Source organism: Chelmon rostratus, chromosome 23, assembly GCF_017976325.1.
Source record: "Chelmon rostratus isolate fCheRos1 chromosome 23, fCheRos1.pri, whole genome shotgun sequence".
In the NCBI taxonomy this organism is placed as follows: Eukaryota; Metazoa; Chordata; class Actinopteri; order Chaetodontiformes; family Chaetodontidae; genus Chelmon; species Chelmon rostratus.
In genome coordinates this window covers 15,568,733-15,592,015 of record NC_055680.1, presented here as the reverse complement: position 1 = coordinate 15,592,015, position 23,283 = coordinate 15,568,733, and the positions used below count along the sequence as shown (strand labels likewise).

General features: G+C 43.9%; 1 protein-coding gene across 2 annotated transcripts in view; it reads left to right on the top strand.

Annotated features, from left to right (window-relative positions):
- shroom4 (shroom family member 4) overlaps positions 1-23,283 on the top strand; it is a 63,155-nt gene that overhangs the window by 27,532 nt on the left and 12,340 nt on the right. The window contains exons 1-3 of one of the 2 annotated variants that reach the window (XM_041965456.1): positions 10,933-11,193; positions 15,289-15,501; positions 20,131-23,101. In XM_041965456.1, the coding sequence (XP_041821390.1) occupies positions 15,449-15,501; positions 20,131-23,101 (3,024 nt within the window). In that variant the 5' untranslated portion in view covers positions 10,933-11,193; positions 15,289-15,448. Of the gene's footprint in view, positions 1-10,932; positions 11,194-15,288; positions 15,502-20,130; positions 23,102-23,283 lie in introns of those variants that run through there. The other variant, XM_041965455.1, reaches the window with a different exon arrangement.

The following is a 23,283-nucleotide window of genomic DNA, read 5'->3' as shown; positions in this document are numbered from 1 at the left end:
AAGCACAGAGAAAATCCTCGTATTTCAGCTCCGGCTCGCCAAATCTTCGTGTTTTTTGATTTATCATTGGCAAACCTCAATATGTGCTCGCTGTCGATTCATTCTCTTTGACTAATCAATTAATCACCCAGTTATGTCACCAGGAATACAGCGACGAAACAGTCGCACCACAAGATCCACTCGGCAGCTGATTTTGCCCAGTTGTCACAGATCGTAGAGGCTAATGCGCCGAGAAAAATGGATGTCATGACATTTACAGTTCCATGAAAACCGAGCAAACTCCATCCGCTGAGGAAGATCACGTGATCCGACGTGAAGCTGCAGAATCACGGGTGACTCGCTGGACGTTGTGGTGAGATTGTTTTGTCAGCTGAAAGGTAGGCAGAACGGCACATAGACGGAGAACTGAACTCCCATATGAAACGGTTAAATTATGTTTGATGTCAGTGTGGAAGTGGGTATAATCAGGCTTGACAAACTCCACTAGCGCTGCATGTTTCTGTTCCAAACATGCGGATGCTCTAACTGCGCGCTTTGTTGTGTGCAGAGTCCTAGGATTTGAAGTCGAGCTGTAAATTTGACAACAGCTATGAGTGGTTGTTGTGCACTGGAACCGCGTAACGCCACATCTTCACTGTGACCGAATCATGTGACCTTTCAGCCCGCTTTTTCAAAGCTGCCATTGGCTCCGGTAGTTTCGTCTCTTTACATCTTTTGGGGTGTTTTTAACTGACTGATGATTTTTCCAATATATTTCTGGAAGGGAAAGAATGTCGGGGATGTTTTGTTGGCTTGACCTGGAAATGTTTCCTTTGTAGTACTTCCTGTTTTCACCGACCTTTTGTTAGATCCAACTGTAGTGTGTGTGTGCGTGTGCGTGTTTTCTCTCAGTGGGCAGAAGAGGCAGGCAGGGGGACATTCTGCAACTTTTGCATCATTTCCTGTTCTTTCCAAAGTTTGCCCCCCCCTCTACTTCCTGTCCACCTTGGACTTAATGCGTTGGTGAAATTTGTGTTTATGTCTGTGTGAAAAGAAGCAGCTTTAATGGGGGGGCAAACAAAGACCAAGCAGTTTATTTGCAGCTGCTGATGGAACAGGAAATGGCTCGGTACATGCAGGTGTGCATGCATGTGGCTGCATGCATTTATACTGCATGGACATTTTAAATGCTGAATAAACATTTATTATTAACATGTAGAGTTTGGCATTTTGGGAAATGTTGGCTGGTTTCTGTGTGAGAATCAGATGTCACATAATCCAGCCTAAAATTATTGTCTTTACACCTTGTACATCTTAAACAAGCAACATACGGCGTGTTGATTTGTGAGTTTTAGAGGTGCTCGCAGGTGGTTTTTGTTACCTCTGGACAGTCACAAAGAGTGGAAACAAAAGAAAAATGTGTGACACAATCCTTCCAAAGGCGAGCTGTTTCCCCCTCTTCCCCGTCTTAATGCTAAGGTAAGCTAACCGGCTGCTGGCTCCAGCGTCACGTTTACTGCAAGGACACGTCTTCTCATCAAACTCCCTGCAGCAAAGTCTGTATGATATTTCCCTGGAGCACTGACGACGGCATGGTTTTTGAAGCTTTTGAGTTTAAAATCTTGTTTTTCAAAGAAGAATCAGAAAGCCGTAGAGAGACAAAGCCCAGTGGGAAGAGAAAAAACTCCTGATTACATCCTTTGGTCCAATTCTCAAATTAGGGAGCAGCAGCCGTGTTCAGCCAGGCTTACTTTAAGATGCAGGTGTTCAGTTTTTGACCCCTGCAGCACCAAATCCATTCAAACCAACAGTTTATTCCTCTATTCATAGCAAAATGCTCCCTATTCCGTCTGGTGCGACCTGCCAACCAAACCAAACCGAAGCAGGAAACATCCCTGAGACTGAGGCGCAGGCTGGAGTTAACGTGGCAGCGCCGGTCGCTCCCAGCGGCGGCCGGAGCAAACGCGAGGACATTAAAACGATGATTACAAGAGAGGCTGATATCATGTTTGGTGTTTGGACAGGGTAAACAGGACTTCATGACAAAGCGCTTTCATCTCGGCTCACTCTTTCATCTGTGCTACACATTAACTAAACATTTATTTAGCCCGAAGGCTGGACGAGGAGGAGGAGGAGGAGGAGATGAAGGAATGGAGACAGGGAAAGTGGGTGAAGGAGAAAAGAGATGCGGGAACTTTAAGTCAAATGCAATTTTCACATGTTTTGACACTTTGAGTTCCTCTGATTCAGAAATATCACAAATGTCACATGACAGGGACACAGTGTGGCCTACAGCTGATTGGACAAACGTGTCCCTCGCTCTGCTGTTACTGCTCGTCGTCACACCTCCGCTCATGAACAAACGTGAAGTAAGGAATCGGTCACACACGAGTCGGATGACATTTCACTCTGATAAACCTGCCGTATCTGATCCGCTCAGCTCCACACAGCAGAGGAAGTTAGGAGGCGTGTTTCCGTCACTGTATTTTTAAGCACGTTTCGAAATATCGCACGAGAAAAGTGTGATGGAAACAAAAAGATATGAGGTTTTCACGCTTGCTCGTGGTGCTTTTTTGCCTTTTTCGAGACGGAGTTGATGCACTTAATCGGATGGAAAAACCTTTTTCGAATAAGTTTCGAGTGATCAGCTGTTTCCAGTCTAAGGAGATGACGAAGAAGAAAACGCCTGTTTGGGTGTGCAGGGTTTGAATCTGTAAAAATGTTCTCTAAGATGTTCATCTGTTTTACAAGTTAACAGAAACTAGCTGATAACTTTAGCTGTTCAATAAATGCAGTGGAGTACAAGAATTGACGTTGAAGAAGAAACTCTATTTATTGTTGTTGCCAGTTTTAGACGTTTTAGAAGTTCCTGTAAGGCTGCTTGTGTTTATGTCGATTACTTAACTGAATAATCTTGAACGACTTGCTGCTTTAATTCTTGTACTCCACTACATTTATTGAACACCTAAAGTTATCAGTTTTTTTTTTTAACCAAAAAACACATCAACATCTTATAGAACATGATGCATTATTATAGATTAAACCCTGCATACCCAAACAGGTGTTTTCAATTCTCCAGGTTTAACCATAAATAATAAAGACATAGATAGAAGAGATTAAAATATCAAAATATATGGAAGTAACCTGTGGGGTGGACCACGAGTGTTCAGGGCCTGTTAAACAGCTTAACGAATCAGTAATGAATATGATAATAATTACTAACATCATGTATTTTACACCCTGAAATGGGGCCATTCTGAATATTTGGTGCATTTGTGCTTGAAGATAGATAGATAGATACTTCATTCATCTCCAAAGAGAAATTTGGACACACAAGGGCATGCAAAATAAGAATAGAACTACTTTCAAGTAATGAACAACTTACAAGTAGAGATCAACTTTCTAGTAATGAACAACTTTCAAGTAAGAGGTAAAAATACACTACAAAATAACAATATAAGAAAAAATAGTGAAATAAAAATAAAGAACTAGGCTATCCAGGATAAACATCTTAACATCTGTAGTACAGTGTGCAATAGTCGGTTTGTCCACACTTGGGTCCAGCATATAGATGTGTGTGTGATAAAGTCCAGCATTTAGATGTGTGTGTGATAAAGTCCAGCATATAGATGTGTGTGTGATAAAGTCCAGCATTTAGATGTGTGTGTGATAAAGTCCAGCATTTAGATGTGTGTGTGATAAAGTCCAGCATATAGATGTGTGTGTGATAAAGTCCAGCATTTAGATGTGTGTGTGATGGAGTCCATTGAAGTAAATTTTGTTGATGATACTTTAGGACTTTTGCTTGTAGCAGAGTAATTTTACTATTTACTATTTAAAGAATCTGCGTAGTTCTTGCACCGCGTTTTGTTCACAGGACATTCAGCATTTGAGCACTTTTTCTTTTGTTAAATGAAAAAGTTTATATTTCTCCTCCGACGCTGCAGATCTTCTCTGTCGACATGTTTGCCTGCTGGTTCAGTTCTCACACACACACACACACACACACACACACACACACTCATATGATTGTTTGGAATTTTACCGCAGACAGATTGATGGGCAATATGTGCACACACACACACACACACACACACACACACACACACACACACACATCCCGTTGTTTAGATTTTTGTACCGCTGGGTCCCCGGAGACTGGGGCAAGACTGAGGTCTGCGGTGCCAAGAACCATGAAACACAATAGTCTGCCCCCCATCACTTCTTCCCAAACTGAACAATAGACATTCTTGGCATTCCTCAAGACCTCTTCCTCACACATAAACACGCGCACACACATACACACACACACCAGTCTGGGTCTGATTAGGGCCTTGACTGTAAATGACTTTGCTCGTGACGCTGTTAAGGATGAATTATCGAACACTGTGGACAGAAAAGTTTGAAAGTGTGTTCGTGTTTCCTCGGTGGGTTGCTTGTTGTTAAATGAACAGGATGAGCGGAAACGGGGGCGTCGGGATCCGAGGGGATCGACGTGAGTTTACGAGGTTGGCGGTTCATCGGGGTGGTAAAAAAAAAATGTCAGAGCTTGTAATCTCCCGTGACTCTGAATTCACTTTCTTGCATGTCGCTAAGCATGCTCACACATGCCCACGCTCAGTATCTACTCACCGTGATGGGACGAAGGACGAAAAACTAATTTACTTCTTTGGTGAAGGCCTGCCTGTGGGTGCGTTTTGCATTTAATAATCTCCTGCTGAGGAGGGAGCTTGCCATGACTCAAACTGTATGCGGTATAGCTAGGAGTTAAGATAACTGTCTGGAGTGTTGTCCATGTAGCTCTGCTTTGGTCTCCACCAGCTCCTGAAGAACATATCAGGCTCTGCAGCTGCTAAATGCTCCACTTGCTCTGCTCATTTTTAGCTGGCCGATAGCGTACAGTAGGCTTTTTGCTGGAAACAGCTGCTTGCTGTTTCTGGAAACACCGTTTTCGAGAGCCGTGAACCAAAACAATGAGTTAAAAAAAAGCTCAAAACGCTCTGTAGAGTCGATGGCTAACTGGGAAGATAATCATCTGTGGGGGCGTTGCTGTGGACACTTCACATCATCTTTCACTTTGAGACTGGGAATGCTAACATTTAGTCATTCATAAAAAAAAGCTACTTGGACAGCTAGAATTTAAAGCATCTTCACTGAATTGAGAATTTATTTTGCATATTGAGACAAAATTTCACAAAATCCATCCCTCACGAAACCCCCAGATTTCAAATGATTCACATGATCAGACTCTGATCATGTGTGCCAACGTTACCTGGTGAATTGTATTGGTATCTGTGTTCAAATCATTGATTAGACAATAGTCTAATAGTCATTGATCTGTTGCTCTTTATCAAGAAAAAAATGCTGGTTCCAGCCTCTCGAGTGAGAAGATTTCCTGCCTTGGTGTCTCTTATGTGATAATAAACTGAGTAACTTTAGGTGTAGAAATGTTGTTTCATAAAAACAAGTCATTTGAAGACGTCACTTTGGCCTGTGGTCATTTTTCACTGGTTGCTGACATTTTATAGACCGAAAGATGAATCCGTTAATCTGCAAAGTGTTCAGCACACTGTGCATGAGCCTGAGTGTCTATGTGGGTGAGTCTGTCCTCTACGCGTGTGGTCCGCTACAGTTTATCTGTCTCCTCTGGCCTGGTTTTTATTAACTGGCCCATTAAACTGCGACTCCATGATACATGACACTGGCCTGACTCCCCACACACACACATACACACACACACACACACAGTGGTCGTCTCAGACACACACAAATTCCTAGAGACCAACTTGGTCGCACACACATGTTAAGAAGATGTTTCTGTGTTATGGAAGAGGAAACAGGACATTAAGTGTCATCATACTAAATCAGTGGTATGGAGAGAGAGAGAGGATATTCCCTTTAACCCTGTAACCTCGCTCGCCCCCCCTCTCATGTTGGTATTTAATTACTTTGTTTGTATTTCACTCAAAATATAAAATATATGGTTTTAATGCTTGCTGTTTAAACATCTCAGAGCTCCGTAATATGGCTGCAACTGATGGCTTTATCATTATTATCATTATTATTTAGTCTATAAAATTTCCTATAATTGAGTTACCAGATCCCAAGATGCCTTTATTTTGTCTGACCAACCATCAGAATAGTACAAGTATATTAACTTTGATATGAATTGTGGAAAAGCTGCAGATCTTCACCTTTTATAGGCTGAAAACAGGAAGTTTTTAGTGTTTCACTACAGAAATAATTGATTATCACATTGTGAAAAAAGCCTAAATCTTAGCTCTTATCTTGGTTTTTCTGTTCCCATGCATTGCTGTGAGAGTCTCAGGTTTAATCCATCGACAGCCAGTGTTAAAAGATAGAAGGAAACTGAATAAAGTGTCAGACAGGGGGAATTACAGCTGCGCAAGTGATTGAATTACAGATGAAAAATCCCAGTATGAACAAAATCAGTTATATTAACAGAGCGAACACTCTGTTCTCAGGCTATGCTCAGTTTCTGTTCTGTTTTGACATTTGAAATCCACCATCAGAGCCAATAGAGAGCAGGTTAAACAGATTGTTCAGGTGCTGTTATCACACCTGGCCTGACAGCACGCAAACATACGTCAGAAACAGGGCTTCATTCGTTCAGATTTTTCCACAAACAGGAACATTTCCACGAGAGCTCTGATGTAACAAAGCAGAAAATCTGAAACGAAGCAGGAAATTTTAATCAGACGTCGCCGGTGCATGTTGTCTGTTCACGAGTGGATCCTCTGAAGCGCAGGACGTGTGGTGAGGAGCTGACGCAGAGGAAGTTTCTTGCTTGTCACAGCGAATCAGTTTCTTTACGCAGCTCACACGGTTGTTTTCTGACATTCGTCTTGTTTTATTCCACTCATTTGTCTGACACTTGACTCCTTTCAGTGTTTACACAGCTGCCTTTATCACGTATCATCTCATTTCTTAACTGACACGTCCCATCCCATCAAGTGCTTACACTTTAACCACAGAGTGTACAAAACAATGAGCGTATTCTCCGTGATGCCTCACATCGGCCTCTGAAGAGCCAGGGTGAAGCTCAGTGCCTCCAGGCGTCTCCATCTTGGCAGTGCCTGACTCCACCAAACTCCCAGCCAATCCACAAAAATGGGCAAGGAGGTGGAGCGTGGGTGGAGCTGAATGAAGCCCTGTTGCTGAAACTGAGCGGCTAGCTGACACAAAGCAGCTATGCCCATAATTATGAAGAACATTAAGCCTTAATATAATTTAAATGGGGTGAAAGAGCAAGTACATTAACTATAGAGAGCAAAACTGTTTTTGGCACCAGGCTGTAAAGGCTTATTTCTGCTTTGCAGTTTTAATATGGGGGTCTAAGGGGATTGACTCGCTTTTGGAGACAGCCTCAAGTGGCCATCAGAGGAACTGCAGTTTTTGCTTCATTTCTCAGCTCTGGAGGTCGCAGCTCAACTTAACCTGGCACATTTAACTGCTGTTCACAGCTCATTTCCTGTTTACACTTTTACACCTCTCATCACGTTCACTTCAATGAACACTTCTTTCAGTGCTCACGCTTAAACAGCCACTTCATTTTCTTTAAACGCTTACACTTCAGCTGACTTCCCATTTTCATCAGAAATTTCCACTTCTATCAGTTCTTAAGATCCTTTTCGGCTTCCACTTCAACTGACACGTCTACTTCTTTCGGCCTTTTCACTTTAATTGACGCTTCAGGTCACTTACTTCTTGCTTGCACGATCACACTTCTGCTCCTTTCAGCACTTTCACTTCCAGTGACTCTTCAACTCTGATGAACACTCCGTTCAGTTCTTGGATGTAACTGCTGAATCAACCTCTTTCAAACCATTGATTTTATTTGCCTTCAGCATTTCCTCCAGTGCCTTTGTTTCAACTGCCACTTCAACTACTTTCAGTGCCTCAATTCAAGCTATTCCTACTATTCAGATTCATTTCATAAGGAATCAGTAACATAAGAGTCAACTTTTAGCTGCTGTTTGTCAGCAGAAGGGAGCACATTTAGCCTTTTCTACTTTATTTATCCACACTGATGTTGTTGTTGAAATGCGAGACTTTTAAACACATGCATGAGACGACTGATGGAACAGCAAGTAATTCACATATAATTTTCTGGGAACATTTCAAAAGGCTCACTTAAAAACACACACACACACACAAACACACACACACACACTGGGGATGGAGCGGTAACAAACAGCGCATTGTGCTGCAGATGGACTTCACCCTTCCTGCCATCGACCTCTGGTATGAGCCTAGTCTCACTGTACTGATTACCTGGTATTTAGAAAGTGTGTGTGTGTGTGTGTGTGTGTGCGTGTGTGTGTGCGTGTGTGTGCGTGTGTGAGGTATGTATATGTGCATCTAAGCATTACATACATGTCTTCAAGTGTGTGTGTGTCATTCAGAAATCCATAATTAAGGGTGATAAGGGCCCATAAGGCATAGAAACAGCAGTCAGATTGCAAGCACACACACACACACACACACACACACACACACACACACACACAGTGCAGGGCTCAGACCCATAAAGCAAACAAATAAGGGCTGATTGCGGGCGAACACAAAGGGACAGAGGGGAGGAGGTGAGGTAGTTTAGGCTTTCTAACACTACCCTTCACCCTTTTGAAAGGAAGACAGGGAATGTAAGGAATCTGCTCTGCTCGCATGCATGTATATAACACACACACACACACAGACACATCTTCGTTGAGTCTGCAGGAGATGTAAGTCTCCAGGAAATCCTTTGAAGCCCACTGAGGGCCTCATGTTATTAAATGTCTGCTGTTGTGTGGTGGGTTAAACTTCAACTCAGTTAATGTCGGACACTCACACGTCTTGATTTTTGCTCAACAAGGTTCACGTCTAGTCAAAACAGTGAGGGACCGGTGACACCGATACAGGCGGCTTTCTGCTGTCTGAAAGTAAAAACGTGTCATGCAGGAAGGTCAAATCCGTGAGTTGGTCGTGTGGGGGAACTAAATGCTCGGCTGTTTGTTAAATGTGTGCGAATCATCATCAATTCACGTTCAGCCAAAGATGCTTGAAAAGATTTTTTGATGTTTGATTGACTTTTTTTGCATGAGATTACGAGGTAAAAGCAAACTGCTAAAATTATTTTGAACCTACAAGCTGCACTGTTTGACTGATAGAAATAAATGAATGTGCTCAATTTGGTCATTTATGGTAATCACATTCATTGTCTGCGTGTAAATATACTGACTAAAGTCTCCTTGACAGGTTTGCAGTATTAGACACAATTAGTCAAATAAACGATAAAATCAGTGAACAGAAGATTAATCAATTAATTGTTTCAGTAATTTATCAAGAAAAAAATTCTAGTTCCAGCTTCTCAAATATGACTGTTCTCTGTTTAATTATTGTAGATTCAATTTCTTTGTCATTTCCAGTGTTACCTTGAGCTCTGGGGGCTTGTGATGGGAAGTTTTCACTATTTTCTGATATTTTATAAGCTAAACGTGTAATTGATGAATTGAAAACGGATTTGGATGAATCAGTAATGTAAATTGGCGTTAGTTTCAGCCCAGGAGAGTAGATGAGTTTCAGTCCATCTTTCATTTTACATTTGTGTAGGTTTATTGCATAGGTCGCAGTTTTGGCTCTAGCTTGACAGTAACCTCAGTCTTAAACTGTGACGAGTCCACAAAGTCCTCTGTGGTGTTGTGTCTGCAGTTCAGGATTTTTACCATCACCTTCTGCTAAGGCAGGGGTGTGGGGGAAAGTAAGTGAGATGTCAGCAATTATATACTTGTTTATACAACTACATACTACCACTAGGAAGCCCTGTTCAAGATTCATTATTTCTTACTCATTTATTTTGCCAGTTAAATGTATTTTTTACAATGCATTTGTCAGAAACCCTGTGCAGAAACACTAGTATCATGCAATGAGTTGAGATACTTTGCACCACATTTTGCTACCGTGGTAGATGCATTGCCTCCACATTCACTGGGCAGGCAGACCCAAACAGTACTGATATAAAACAGCACTTCATACATATTGCATGTGCAAAAAACTGGGCCTTCAGGAGCATTATTTTACCTTGTCTCTCTTTGTCTGATTTTATTCCTGCAAAAATTCCCAGCAACAGCTTGTTTTTGGGAATAACAGCGTCTGACACAGGTCTGGTTCTCCCATCCTGTATCCTTGGAGAGCGACTGTAAAGTACAATGTAGAAAAAAAACCAATGTCGCTTATCAGTAGCATGGGCTTTAATGTTCACTGGTCCTGCAGCAGGAGTGCATGCTGAAAGAAATGCGAAGTCCTGTATTTTCTGCCGCTCTCCTGTTCATCCATCACCTCGACTCTTTGTTTTTGTCTGTAATTACTCCTCCTGTATTCTCCTGCAGACCTCCCATCATCTCTTACACTCCCCGTCTTTCTTTCACCACATTTTGTTTTTCTCGTCCGTCTGCCAAACTGAAAAAAGCCCCCTCGTCTGTCCAGCAGTCTCTGCTTTCTTTGCTCTTTCGATCTCTTTTTCATGCTCTGCAAACACACGTGCGCGCTAACACACACACACACGCACAAGGAGGAAGTACCTCTGCATTTTTCCCCCGTCAAACAATAACAGCGTGGAACTCTGGGTATTATTTTAGCAGCCGTCCACCACTTTATCTGCTCTCCACAATACTTCCTCTCTCACTGACTCACACATCCTGCCTGAGAGGGGGCGAGAGAGGCAGGGAAAGAATGAGATGAGGGAGAGAGAGAGAGGGGGGGGAGAGGGGTGGGAGAGAGAGAGAGAGAAATGCAGAGTGCGGGAGGGAGAAATAGCCATGTTTTGTCTTCCAGCGAGAGGAGCGAGAGAGGAGGAAGTGAGGAAAAGGAGGGAGAGGGGATATGAGGATCGTCGGTTGGTTTTTCCCTCTTGGTCAGAACCTGCCAGCCACTTTACTCCTTCAGATGGACTTCAGCTCTTGGACACTTTCTACCAAGTCTCATATGTTAAGGACACAACCTGGCTCTCCCACCAGACCTCAACTGGCTTGAGGCAAAAGTTGTGACATTTTTATCAGGTGTTGATTCTTCTCGGAAAACCTGTGAGGAGCATTTTGAGAAGTTTTTTTTGAAGGCTTCCTCAGTAGAAGCTCTTTGAACTCTGGGTATCAGGGATGCTGGGACCTGAGCTGGGATCAGTTTGACAGCGGATGCTTCAGCCTGCAGAGACCGGTAGGTTTGAAACATCTGGCATCTTTAGCCGTCTTTGCTGAGGCTCCACGTCAGTTTAGGATTGATAGCTCGTTCAATCCTCTGATGAACTTGTGGAACTTTATTTTCTATTCTTCTATCGCAGCACCAGACTGCAGAGCAGCTTCTTTCCTCAGGCTGTGAGGCTCTACTCATCCTCCACATTCCACCATGAAAAATAATTTCATTGTGTGATTTAAAAGGACTCCAACTTGCATTTCGTTGTGCGACCTGTGTTGTGGAAAGGCAAATGAATGCACCTTGAGAATCTGAAGTTTGCATCTCTGGCTGCTTGTAGAGCCAACAGTGGCCATGCTTTTATCTTCCCAGGGAGGGGTTGTTGAACACATGATGCGTTTTTTTTCACAAACACCCCTGGTACACAAACCTTTCGTCTTCTTCTTGACAACCTTTTAATCATCGCTGCCTTGTTCCGGGTCCTTCGTCTCCTCTGAAAGTCATGTATTGCACGTTTCTGTCCTTATCAGCGGGACTGTGTAGACTCCAGATCTATCTGTCTGGCTGCCTGTCTGGCATTCGTTCTGTACTGTATTGAGACTGTGTGTGTGTGACTCAGATTATGCGAGTTGACCTTTGCGGTATCAGTCAGCTGTTGCAGTTTCTGACCATTAAGCGGGACATTCCAGCCGATCCTTTCATAGAGGCTCATTCAGAGCTGCAAGACGGAGAATTCGTAATTTCTCGGCCTTTGGCTGCTGTCGAGGCTCACCAGCTCTTCTTCTTTCTTGTCATTTGTTATGCTTTTGTCTCCTTCTCCTCTTCTCTCCACCATGATGTGCATCTTATTTGTATTTCCTTCATCAGTGTCTCAGTTTAGGATGAACAGTAAAAATCTGTGCAACACCCTGAGGGTATATTTAGAAGTACGAGCTTGCCATGATTTCCTGGTCGGTTGTAGTCACCACAAATGCGACCGATTCACTCATTATCTCGGTTTCCATGTCAAGGACACACTGTTACGCCTCGTGTGCCAGCGAATTCTTCAAAAAACATGATTCATGTGATTCCTGTTTGCGTGTTGTTCCGAGCTGAGACAGGTAGCCAACTGGGTTACAGTGTCAGAAACAGGAAAGGAGGGAGCTCACCGGACAAGGCCTCTATCAACTCGTACAGTTGACAGTGGCCTTGGTCGGTGCTCCCTCAGACAGACAGTAACGGCCAGTACCTCGGTTTGTTTCCTGTGCCCTACAAATGAAAGGGCCACAGACTTGATGGAGCCTCCGTAGCTGTCAGTGAATGCAGCCCTGATAAAGGCTTTGGAGACCTTTAAACACTTTGCTTCCCATGAAAGACGTTTCATTCCTTCAGTTTTTCCACTGATGTTGCAGGGGCCGCAAGGTTGCGGCACATTTTTTGACTCAAGTACTTGAGATAACAAGGACGACCTGCATGGTTTAAGGTTGAACCTAAGCAGTCTAATGGAGGAACAGAACTTAGATCCTTGATATTGAACAGCTCACCCTCAAACCCCACAGTACTCTGGATCTCTAAGACTTTTAATGCTTAAACAACTCAGGAAACAAGATTGTGGTCATTTTTAGGTCCTTTGTCTGTCTCACCCTACATATTTTATTTATTGAAACACTAATGAAACAAAAAAATCATTACTTTTGGACGTCTTTTGACTCGCAAACAGCTAAATCATGCTTACTGGTATGAATAAATGCATGAGGCCAGCATTTAGAAGTAATTTAAAGAAAACCTCTGCTCATTCTACTGGTAAAAATAACCAGAATAGTATACAACAGAGTAAAAACTGCCTTATCTCGGATAAGATGTTGCCATTTTTCACTCGATATATCAGATTTTCACCACCTCACAGTATGACAGTTTTGGTCCCATGTAGAAGTTGCAGTTCTTCTTGCTGTAGTTCCCCAAATCTGTGGAATACATGATTGCTGACCCCCCCCCCCCCCTCCTCAAGCACTGTTCAGAGCATTTTGGTGGTTTGGAAGACATTTCCCTTCTCCCCTGCAGGACTTCAAAACACACGGCAGCTTTCTATGTTACATTCTTAAGTTGCAAAAACTGCACACTTGTCATCTTTTTTCTTTATCGTACATTTAATCTCCATCTCATTTTGGCGTCACATGGTTTGTTTTGATTTTCACAGTCATCAATCTCTGAAAGCTAAACTCAGGGAAATGAGGAGGTGGCAGCGAAGGGGGGTCTGCTAATGTTTGCAGTAGGTTCAATAATGGTATTTTGTCTGGTCGAGTTTGGAGAGTTCCCACACATATTCATGCACACACACACATCCAGGCATAGGCGCACATACAGAAACACACGACTGCTCTACATAAACTTTCTCAGGGGATAATTTAAGGACATTGTCAGTGGAGTCGAACAATCGGTGGGCTCAGATAGAAATCCCTCTTAAAGAGCCAGAACCAGGAAGCAAGGGTGTTTATTTTGGAAACGGTTCTGCTGCTCCTGCGTCTTGTGAAGTCTCGAGTCAGTCGAAACAAGTCGATGCCAAGTGTGAGCCTAGTCAAGACTCCAGACAGTCTAGACAAGTTCAAGTCAAGTCTCAAGTCAGTTGAGAAAATTCCAGATCAAGGCAGAGATTTGTTTTGTCCCAGGTCAGTTGAGACAAGTCCAAGTCTTAAGACAGTCATTGCAAGTTTAAGTCAGGTAGAAGTGTTGTTAGGTTTCAAGTCAGTGGGACTGAGAAGTTCAAGTCAAGCCTGAAACAAGTCCAATAAAGTCTCAATCATTGAGACAAATCAAAATGGAATTTGAGTCTTGATAAATGTTAATCGAGACAGGTCCAAGACATGTCCCAAGTCAGTCAAAGTCAAGTTTGAGTAGTGCCAAGTCAGCAGCTTTTGTTGTTTTCATGCTCTGTGCGTCTGCAGCAGTATTCCCAGCTGTGTCCTAATCTGGAAGGTGAAGTTCTTCACATAATGGTCCTTTCAGACTCTGAGAGCGTAACATCTATACCTGACCGCGCTCTCTCTCTTTCTACCCCTGTTTCTGCCTCTTAGACACTCTTTCTGTTTCTCTTTCTGTCTCACACTTCACACACACACACACACACTGTCTGCAGGGGGTTGAATTGAATCTGGCTAGCATATGGGATCGGAAGTCTGTGTGAGGGAATTAGTGAATATCATGGGATACACTGGAATGTCTGGCTTCAGATCAGACTTGAGATCTTACTGTACATGTTAGATGAGTTTTTAATGGCAGCCAAACTGCGTTTTAGGAAGCAGTTTCCACAGAATTTGGGTTGGCAAGGCATCACTGCTGTAAGTTTTATGGGAGCCCTGATCTTCCATGATGCCTACTACTGTGGTCGTGAATAAGGATGTCATCGTGCCTGGGTAAATCATCGGATTTGGACCAAATGAAAAAAAACGGTTAAAAGGATGCTGTAATCAAACAAGAGGAGGTTGCTGAATGGAAAAACTGACCTATTGTATAAAAAGGAAATTACATCAACCGTCAGAGGAAAAGGATGACAACTGTCATTTATTCATATCGTTAGACTGAAAGAGCTCACGCAGGAAATACAACACCACAGGGTGTCTTTATATTTGGGCAAAATGTCAAAGTTTACTTACGTAAATTTAAATTGCGAATCTGTCGTCAGCCGTTGCCACCGCCAACGGAGTGTAAATCTGTGAAAACACCCAGTTTGATGATGACCTCCAAACAAAAATGCTGGTTGTAAATGCAAAAGCTGCAGCACAGAATCTCTTTGTGTGCTCAGTGGCACATTTGGGCACATTAACATTAAGAATGTAAATGCAGTGTGGCTCCATAAGCAGAAATAAACCCCCTCATAAGATCTCTTTAAATCTATGTAAAAAACAAACTCAGCAGCACCACAACTATAACCTGCAAAATGACTTTAAAGTATGGTTAAGTCAAATATTATCACCTTCATGCAGGACATGTTGACAGGGTCCAACCATGTGATGCATCATAATGGGAGATGTAAAGGGCTCAACGTGTTGTTCAAAGTTGCATCATTAAATGTGTCTTAATGCACCGCGATGGTTTGCTGCTGCCGTTCATCCTCACCTGACCTCCTCCCTCTCCTCTCTGCAGGCGCAGCGTTCCTCTCATCAGGCCTCACTCCTGGCACCTGGCAAAGCTATCGGAGCTGCCCCTCCCTCCCCCTCCCCCTCCTCCTTCTCCTCCTCCTCCTCCGCCCTGCCTCCCCCCAGCCGACTCCCCTCCTCTCCCCCCTCCTCCCCCTCTGTCTGCCATGCAGCTCCATCCCGGCCCTTACACACTACCCTGGCACACAACTGACAACAGGTGAGAGGTGGAGTTTTATTACTCATAACACTCATTTTGGTTTCTTAATGAGCATCATCGCTCAGTTGGAGTGTGGTGATATCTTTCTTTTGGCCCACGTTAATATTGCGAATGTGAATTTGTTTCAGTTTGACCAAAAGAAACGCAGCTATTGTTCAGATTTGACCACACAGCGAGTGTCGCATGGTACGTTCGAATCACACACTCTGAGCCTGTGACCCTATAGGACTTTAGCTCTAAGTCACTGCCGGGAATTTTGATAACTGTGACTCGCCCCCAAAAGCCAACAGTCGCCAGGAAACAGGTGACATCACCGAGTTCTAATGTCAACACTGCCCACGCAGGAAGCCCATTGGTCTATTTTTGGCTTCTATTTAAACATTCCAAAGTGATAACCAATCAGACTGACAGACAAAGACCTGTTCTTTGTCTGTCTTTGGGGGCCAGGTGGATTTTTTTTTTTTTAGCTGCGATAGCAAAATCTTTTGACGCTATGTCACAAAGAGGAAGCAGAACGAAAAGGAAACGCTCCTTTGTTGTAAATACACGTTTTTTGACAGCTTTTGTTATATTTCATGGGTCTCGTGTTGATGCCATTACTGCACATGTGGCAGTCTGAGCTAATGATCATTGTGTAGACATCTGGAGATCCACAAAAGCCTTAAATGTGTTAAACCACAGCATCTAAATAGTCCAGAGTGGTTGAATAAAGCTATTTATTGGTTGCCATGCGGTGTCCCAATGCATAGTTTTGACAGAGCTTTAGTCTCTGCATGTATCCTCCAGAACACCACACGAGTAAAGGTTTACGTAGTCCACTGTACTTTAGTTTTAGTTTAAAGTTAGACTCTGCCTAACTTTAGCCGAACAGCAAAACAAGAGGAAATCGCAGGATAATGACAAATGCTACAACATCATCCATCTAACAGTAGCACACAAAGAGAGATTCAGTCAGCAAACCGGCTCAATGATGTCAACTTACTAGCTTTTTAAAGCTTGCTAATAGTAACCACAGTAAGCTACTGGAAACCAATGGCTGGGAAAATATTGAAAATGCCCACCACATTTTCCTAAAGCCTAAATAGCTTTTTAGCCTGAGTAACAATCGGAAAAAAAAGACTTGATTATCAAAACCGATGCCGCCTTTCTGTCTATTGATTAATCGGTTACGAAACTGATTGTTTCAGCTCTAAATATAATACTGGATATCTTTACATCACTGTGAAACAACAGGGACAAAAGACTAGGCCGTCCAGTCAGGGTGACTAGAAAGAAGTACAGCAGTCTTTGTGATACAGTATGATCTCACAAAGCTAACTGCAGTCCTTTAAAGGGAAAGAGGAAGTTACCATCGTCCGTATATTGACTCACAATAAAAATAGCCTTTGCGTCTTTGTTTGTCAGCTTCATGGTGCGTCAGTGCCCTGCACTGTTCTGCTGTGGATAAGAATCAGTGATATAATGTACCACTATTAGATTTAATAGTCCCACGTGGATTAGATAGCAGTGTGTGTGCGCATGTGTGTGTATGTGTGTTTCTCTCATTCCCACAGTTTCTCCTGACTGATCTCATCATACCCAAACACACACACACACACCATCTGATGAGGAGGTAGCTCCCAGCATAACTCTGGACAATGGCATGTGACTCCCAGAACATGTGGACAAAGAGAGGAAGACATTCAATAAACTTTGTTTGTGTGAAGGAGAGGGACATTTTGTACAGTCTGCATCTTAATCTCTACACTAAGCTAACCAGTGTCTTAGTTTATCTGCACTCATGCTATCAGCTAATGAAATATGTGTATGTGCGTGTATTAAGTGACACACTGAGAATTAATCCAGTCAGTCTCTACACAGTGTGTACAGTATTTGTGCACCCTGTGTGTGTGTGTGTGTGTGTGTGTGTATTCTGCTGTATCTGTGTCAACCCACACACTCACATGTTCCACATGATTGGGCAGGAGTGACTGTCATTTCCTGTCCAGCTCCCGTCTCATTTCCTCTCTTCCTCTCGCTGTCACCCAGGTCAGATCTATACAGCAGCCTGTCCTTTCTCATTCATCGCTCACTTCCTTCAAAGACGATGTTCTCATGCAGATAATGAAACGTTTTTTTCTCACAGCGCAATCTTCCCGGCCTCTTTTGTAATATGTTAAACGACCGTGTCAGTGTTGCCTTTCCTGGCGGCCATTGTTTTCCATTCACTTCTGCACGACGTGAAAATCAAGCGCTGTAAGCAACTCTTGAAACTTGCTAAAGCACTAGAGGTTACATGTACAGTACATGTAACCTTTCACCTTCAAGTTCCCATTAAGCACACTATACATGCTATACATGCTAGGCTAGGCATCTATCTATCTTAAGGAAAGCTATATGTAGGAATGCTCACTATTTTAGCACGATGTAAACTAAAAACATACAGGATCTAAAACTAGATTTTTCCACAAGCCCCCTAGAAGACAAGGCAGCAGGATTATCTAATAATGCTGGACCAACCATACTTTGAAATTTCCCCCCAAAATTAATCACATACCTAAAACCAGCTGCCATGTGGTGAATTTGGGACCTGGTGGTTTGGGGTCCCACTGTTTCCATTTGGTAATCCATCCTTGTACGTCCATTCTGTATTAATGTGTGTTGGTGGCTGTGCAGTTTAAATGCATATAGATTTGAAAAGTCTCCACTGCATTACCTCACATTTACAAAACCTAATGCAGATGTTCACTAAGATGGTATTCCAAAACTCAAAGTTTTAGCCGTCCGATAATCGTCTCCTATGTTGTGCAGAAATGAATGAAAACCAATGGCTGCCAGACCAAAAAAACACTTCTTCTGAAACACAGAGGCATCGCTTGGACAATAGGTGTGATATAAAGCATTCATGATTTCGTCATAAATGTGCTAAAATATGCAAAACCTCATTCTGCAGACCACCAAAACAATTCTCTACATAAAAGGAGGAAATTATGTTTTAATAAGGGTAATTTGTGGCAAATGCAAGAGGAAGAAAACCCATCAGTTTTCAGATCTTCGCATGGATTGTAAACCATAAATACCACAGGAGCAGCCCGCAGATATTCTGCCGGTTGTTTCAGCGAACTGGTTTGAGATCAAAGCCCTTTTGAAATTTCTCTCCTCTGTAACCTCTCCTCTGTCTCCTTGGCAACTTTCCCCATTGTTTGAATAAGACAGCAAAGAAACACAAAGGATGACTGGCCATTCTCTCTTCTTTATCGGAAAAGAAATACCACAATAAAATGATTTTTTTGTTGTTGTTGCAGCCTTTATGCATTAGATTTCATCCAAGCACAAGAACACTGGGTGCTCCTGCCCCCCGGAGCTCGTATTGATAGCAATATGTGTGAATTTATTTTCCTCCCCTCCTCCCCTAAGCTTTCTTTATGTTGAAGAAAAAAACTCCCTGTCATTTTGTTTTATGTAGTTTCCCCAAGAAGCTGGGATTGTTGGGAAATTCTTTTCTTCTTCCTTCTTTTTTGTTTGATTTTTCTGTGATTTTTGGCCTGTTACTCGACGGTTTGAAGTAGAAGGAAACAGAGAGCACGTTGATGTGCACCAGAGGTGGCAGGTCAGATTCAAACCAGGGCCATTGTGGTTGCATGGCCTGCAGTTCAGCCTGTTGAGCAACCACAGTACTGATGTATGTATGCCATTTATTGAATGCCTGTCTGCCGTGTCTCTTAAGATTTGAAGGTTTCTCTCTTTTTGGGGAGTATTCCCTTATCTTAGACAGTGGGTACCATAGGTTGTACAGATTGTAAAGCCCTCTGAGACAAATTTGTGATTTTGAGCTGTATAAACAAAACTGACTTGAGAATTACTGTATTTCTGTCAAGCACTGACTAAAACATGAGCAGGCTGTTCTCTAAACATCGTACCATGTAATCAGTGCAAAGCTTTACTGACCTACTATTCAGCAAGAGGAAACAAATTTGTTTTCGTTCTGTGATGTCAGTGAAATTCGAGTAAAAGTACCTTTCAGATGTTTTTCAAAATGTGGTTATTATTTTGGAATGAGTCCACGTGTGATGTAAAGGAGATGAGACAGGAAGAATCCAAAAGAGGAAGAAGGCAATGAAATAGGAAGAGAGGAATCAAGGGATGACTTAGAGATTTTGACTCCGGGCAGTGGGAGTTGATGAGGAGGAAATCCCTCTCCACCTTAAGAGGCTTCCTCCGAGGGTCTTTAAAAACACATGGGGCTGCCGTGGATCTTCAGCTCAGGACTGATAGAAAACAGATTCCCCAGCTGTACAGTTCAAAAGTTGTATTCTAGAACGATATACTGTATATGTCTCGGGGGGGAAAATCACAACTTGCCACTTTAAAATTAAAGATGAGTCATTATGTGTAGTTTCTAAAAGCATTGGCCATTTCTCTTAAATGTGCTCAGGGGACATTAAATGTTACTGTGACTTTGATGAAACAGCATACTTTCTTGTCTGATTTTTCAGTTAGTGGACTAAAATGTCAGACAATGACACTGCAAGTTCTCAAAGACCAAAATGACATGTGCTTGTTGTCTGAAGAATGGCTAAACATCCCAAAGGGGTAATTGATGTCTGTAAAACACTTAAATTGATCTTCTTTGTCTCTGTGACTCTGCAGTGACTTGTCCTTGCAGTGGGCTCAGCTGTCCAGACCTTACGCCTCCACCGACCGAAGCAGTTCCCTGGGCTCCATGGAGAGCTTGGACACACCGACACCCACCGCACAGCCGTACTCCGACTCCCATAATTCGCCCGTGGACCCCACCCTCTTCAACAACAAGAGAGACTCTGCCTACAGCTCATTCTCCGCCAGCTCAAACACATCCGACTACGCAACGGTGCCACTAAGGCCTGGGGAAGCCTGCTCCATGGATAACCTCTTCCAGAGCCTGGGGCCAGCTTGTCGAGGCTACCCTGGTGCTGACACCTCAACACTGGGGAGCTCATCTTGCATGGCCCAGGATGAGGCACAGCTTGTTGTGCACAAGTCCAGGTCTCTGACCAGGCCAAGACCAAGACCTGTTGAGGTAAAAGAAAGGCCTTCCTCCTGCTGTTATGAGGAGGAGCGGAGGGGAGACTTTGAGATAATAAGAAATGGAGAAAGAGGAGCTGAGAGAAAGACGAACCCTCCTCAGCCTCCAACCAGGAAGGACAGTTTTAGGGCAACCCGGAGTCGCCCTAATGCAGCCAACAAACGTTGCGTGTCTGCTCCTATTGAAATTTCCAGTGTTTCTTGTTACTATGACAAAGACAAGTCCCCACTGAATGTTGAATCAGGAATCCACAATGGCTTCCCTGCACCTGAAGAAAGTGACAAAACTGGGACTTTCAAAGAGGATAACTTAGACTCGCACTATCTCCAAAGACAGACTAAAGACATGAGACATATCAAATGTGATGCTAGTGTTAATAAAGAATGCAATTCAGAGACCACCTCAGATCACCTCTCTGACCCATTGACTGCCTCCCTAGTCCCTATCACCTCCTCTCATCCTGGCTCCCTACCTGCAGAATCCTCCATTGAGGTTCAAGAGCAGTCTCATACTATGCACTCCCAGACCAAGCACAACTCTACAGGGCTGCACCGGCACAGTGCCCCAGAGAAGCTCCTTGCAACGCAACTTCAATTATTGCAGTTTAACAGTGACAGCTCTTCATTGGAGCTTTACAATCTTTCGAACCCTTCTGATCGCTCCTTGTCCCCTTGTAGCAGCCAGTGGTCGCATTCATCACTGCAGCCCACAAGGGAAGACCAAGAAGCTTCTCACAACCACCTCCACGCCCCGTCAAACAAATGGGAAGGCAGCCGTTGCTCAACCCCAGGATCTGTGTTCTTGGAAGGAGATGATGATGATGGTGGTTCAAGTGATAGGCTCGAAGGGATGGGTGTAAATGGCGGGTGCCTCCCACCAATTGAGCATCACCACCCCTGGGGCCGCTCTGTGAGTGTACCCGGGGACCCCACTGGATCGTCGTCTCAAGGAAGGTTGAGCTCTGACCAGATACTAGAGAGAGATTTTGAGCCTCTTAGTGCTGCTGCCAGTGTGGACACCTTACTGGAGGAACATAGAGCAGTGGACAGAGAAAGAAGTGGAGGTCAAAAAGAGGATGTAGAAGGGGAGACAGACATGAAGAAGTCTAATTCCTCCAGGAACCATCGTCGGAACCGTCGTCGTAGCGAGCGATTTGCTACCAACCTCCGCAATGAAATCCAGAGGAAGAAGGCCCAGCTTCAGAGGAACCGTGGCCCAGGAGGGCTGCTCTGTAGTGGGGAAACTGTCCAGGAGGAAGAGGGTCCAGACCTTAATGAGGAGGGAGTAGACCCAGATTTGTCTGCCCAGGAAAGGAACACCAAAGTTGCATTTGCCTCACATGTTAGTCCCCAAGATGCCAGCACCACAGCACCAGTTGAGAAATCAAGTGAATCAAAACATGATGTCTTGCAGACTCAGACTCAGCCCCAGTCAACAGCCTACACTGAAAACAACAGCCTATCCAGGTCTGTACAGATTCTGGACCCAGGAGTGCCCAGTTTTGGTGTCGGCATCCGAGTCGTGGAGGAACCAGCTCCTGCTGGCAAAGCCCGACGCTGGCGTTGGACCCCAGAACATAAGCTACAACCAGAACCTGAACCAGACCGACGGTGTAGAGTCATGGGCGAGAGGGTGTTGGGAGTCACAGGGTCACGGCATGGGGTTTGTGCCTTCACCTCCTCATCCGCCTCTTCATACATTCGCTCGTCTTCATGTTCTCGGATGGAGGAGTCAGAAATCCTTCCATTTGCAGATAGAATGAAGTTTTTTGAGGAGACAAGCAAGGGTATGTCTGGGTTAAGTGTCTCAAGTCTGTCAAGTCGCAGGCAGAAGAAACCCCCCCACCATCCAGACGTCCATAGAGGGCAGCTTGGACAGCTTGGACAGCAGCCGACCCAAAGGAGATACTCCTACCAGGGGGGACTTCAGCAGGAAGGTGCCCTGCTTCCAAACACTGTGGAAGCCAGGAGGCTGTCTGTTAGTACCAGCAGGGAGAGACAGAAAGAGAAGGAGAGGGAACAAGCGAGAGAAAGGGAGGAGAGGGAAAGGGAGAGGGAAGAAAGGCTGAGGGAGAGAGAGAGGCAGCAGGAGAAGGAAAGACAGGAGAGGGAATTAGAAATGGAGAGGGCAAGGCTGAGGGAGATTCAGCAGGAGAGGGAGCAAGAGGAGAGGATGAGACAGTGGGAGAGGGAAAGAGAGAGGGAGCTTGAGTTGGAGAGAGAAAAAGAGATGGAGAGGGCCCGAGAGAAGGAGCGTCTCAAAAAAGAAATAGTGAAAGAGCTTGAAAGAGAAAGACAAGAGAGGGAAGAAGATGCTCAGCTCACATCACATCAGGACTTCCATGGCAGATCTGGCATCAAAGACAAAAATCAAGACTTCCAACAAAAGGACCACTCCCACAGCTTCCAGCCTAAGCCTCAGGCATTCTCCCATAGCCAAATCCAGAATCAAGTCACACGATCAGCTTTTTATCCAGTCAACACCTCCTCCCAGCCCCTGGAGAACCGACAACCTCTTCACCAGGGATACACAGCGAGGAGCTACACACCTACAGAGGTAAGAGTGCTGCTATCACTAAAAAAATACATTATTATACATGCATCAAAATATATCCATGAATTAATGCTTGCACACACACTGGGCCCTATTTTAATCGAGCAAGTGCAAAAACAAGTGCAAGGTGGTTGGTCTTGAGTGTACAGACTGTGTGTATCTCCAGGCAGTGTCCGGATGGTGCA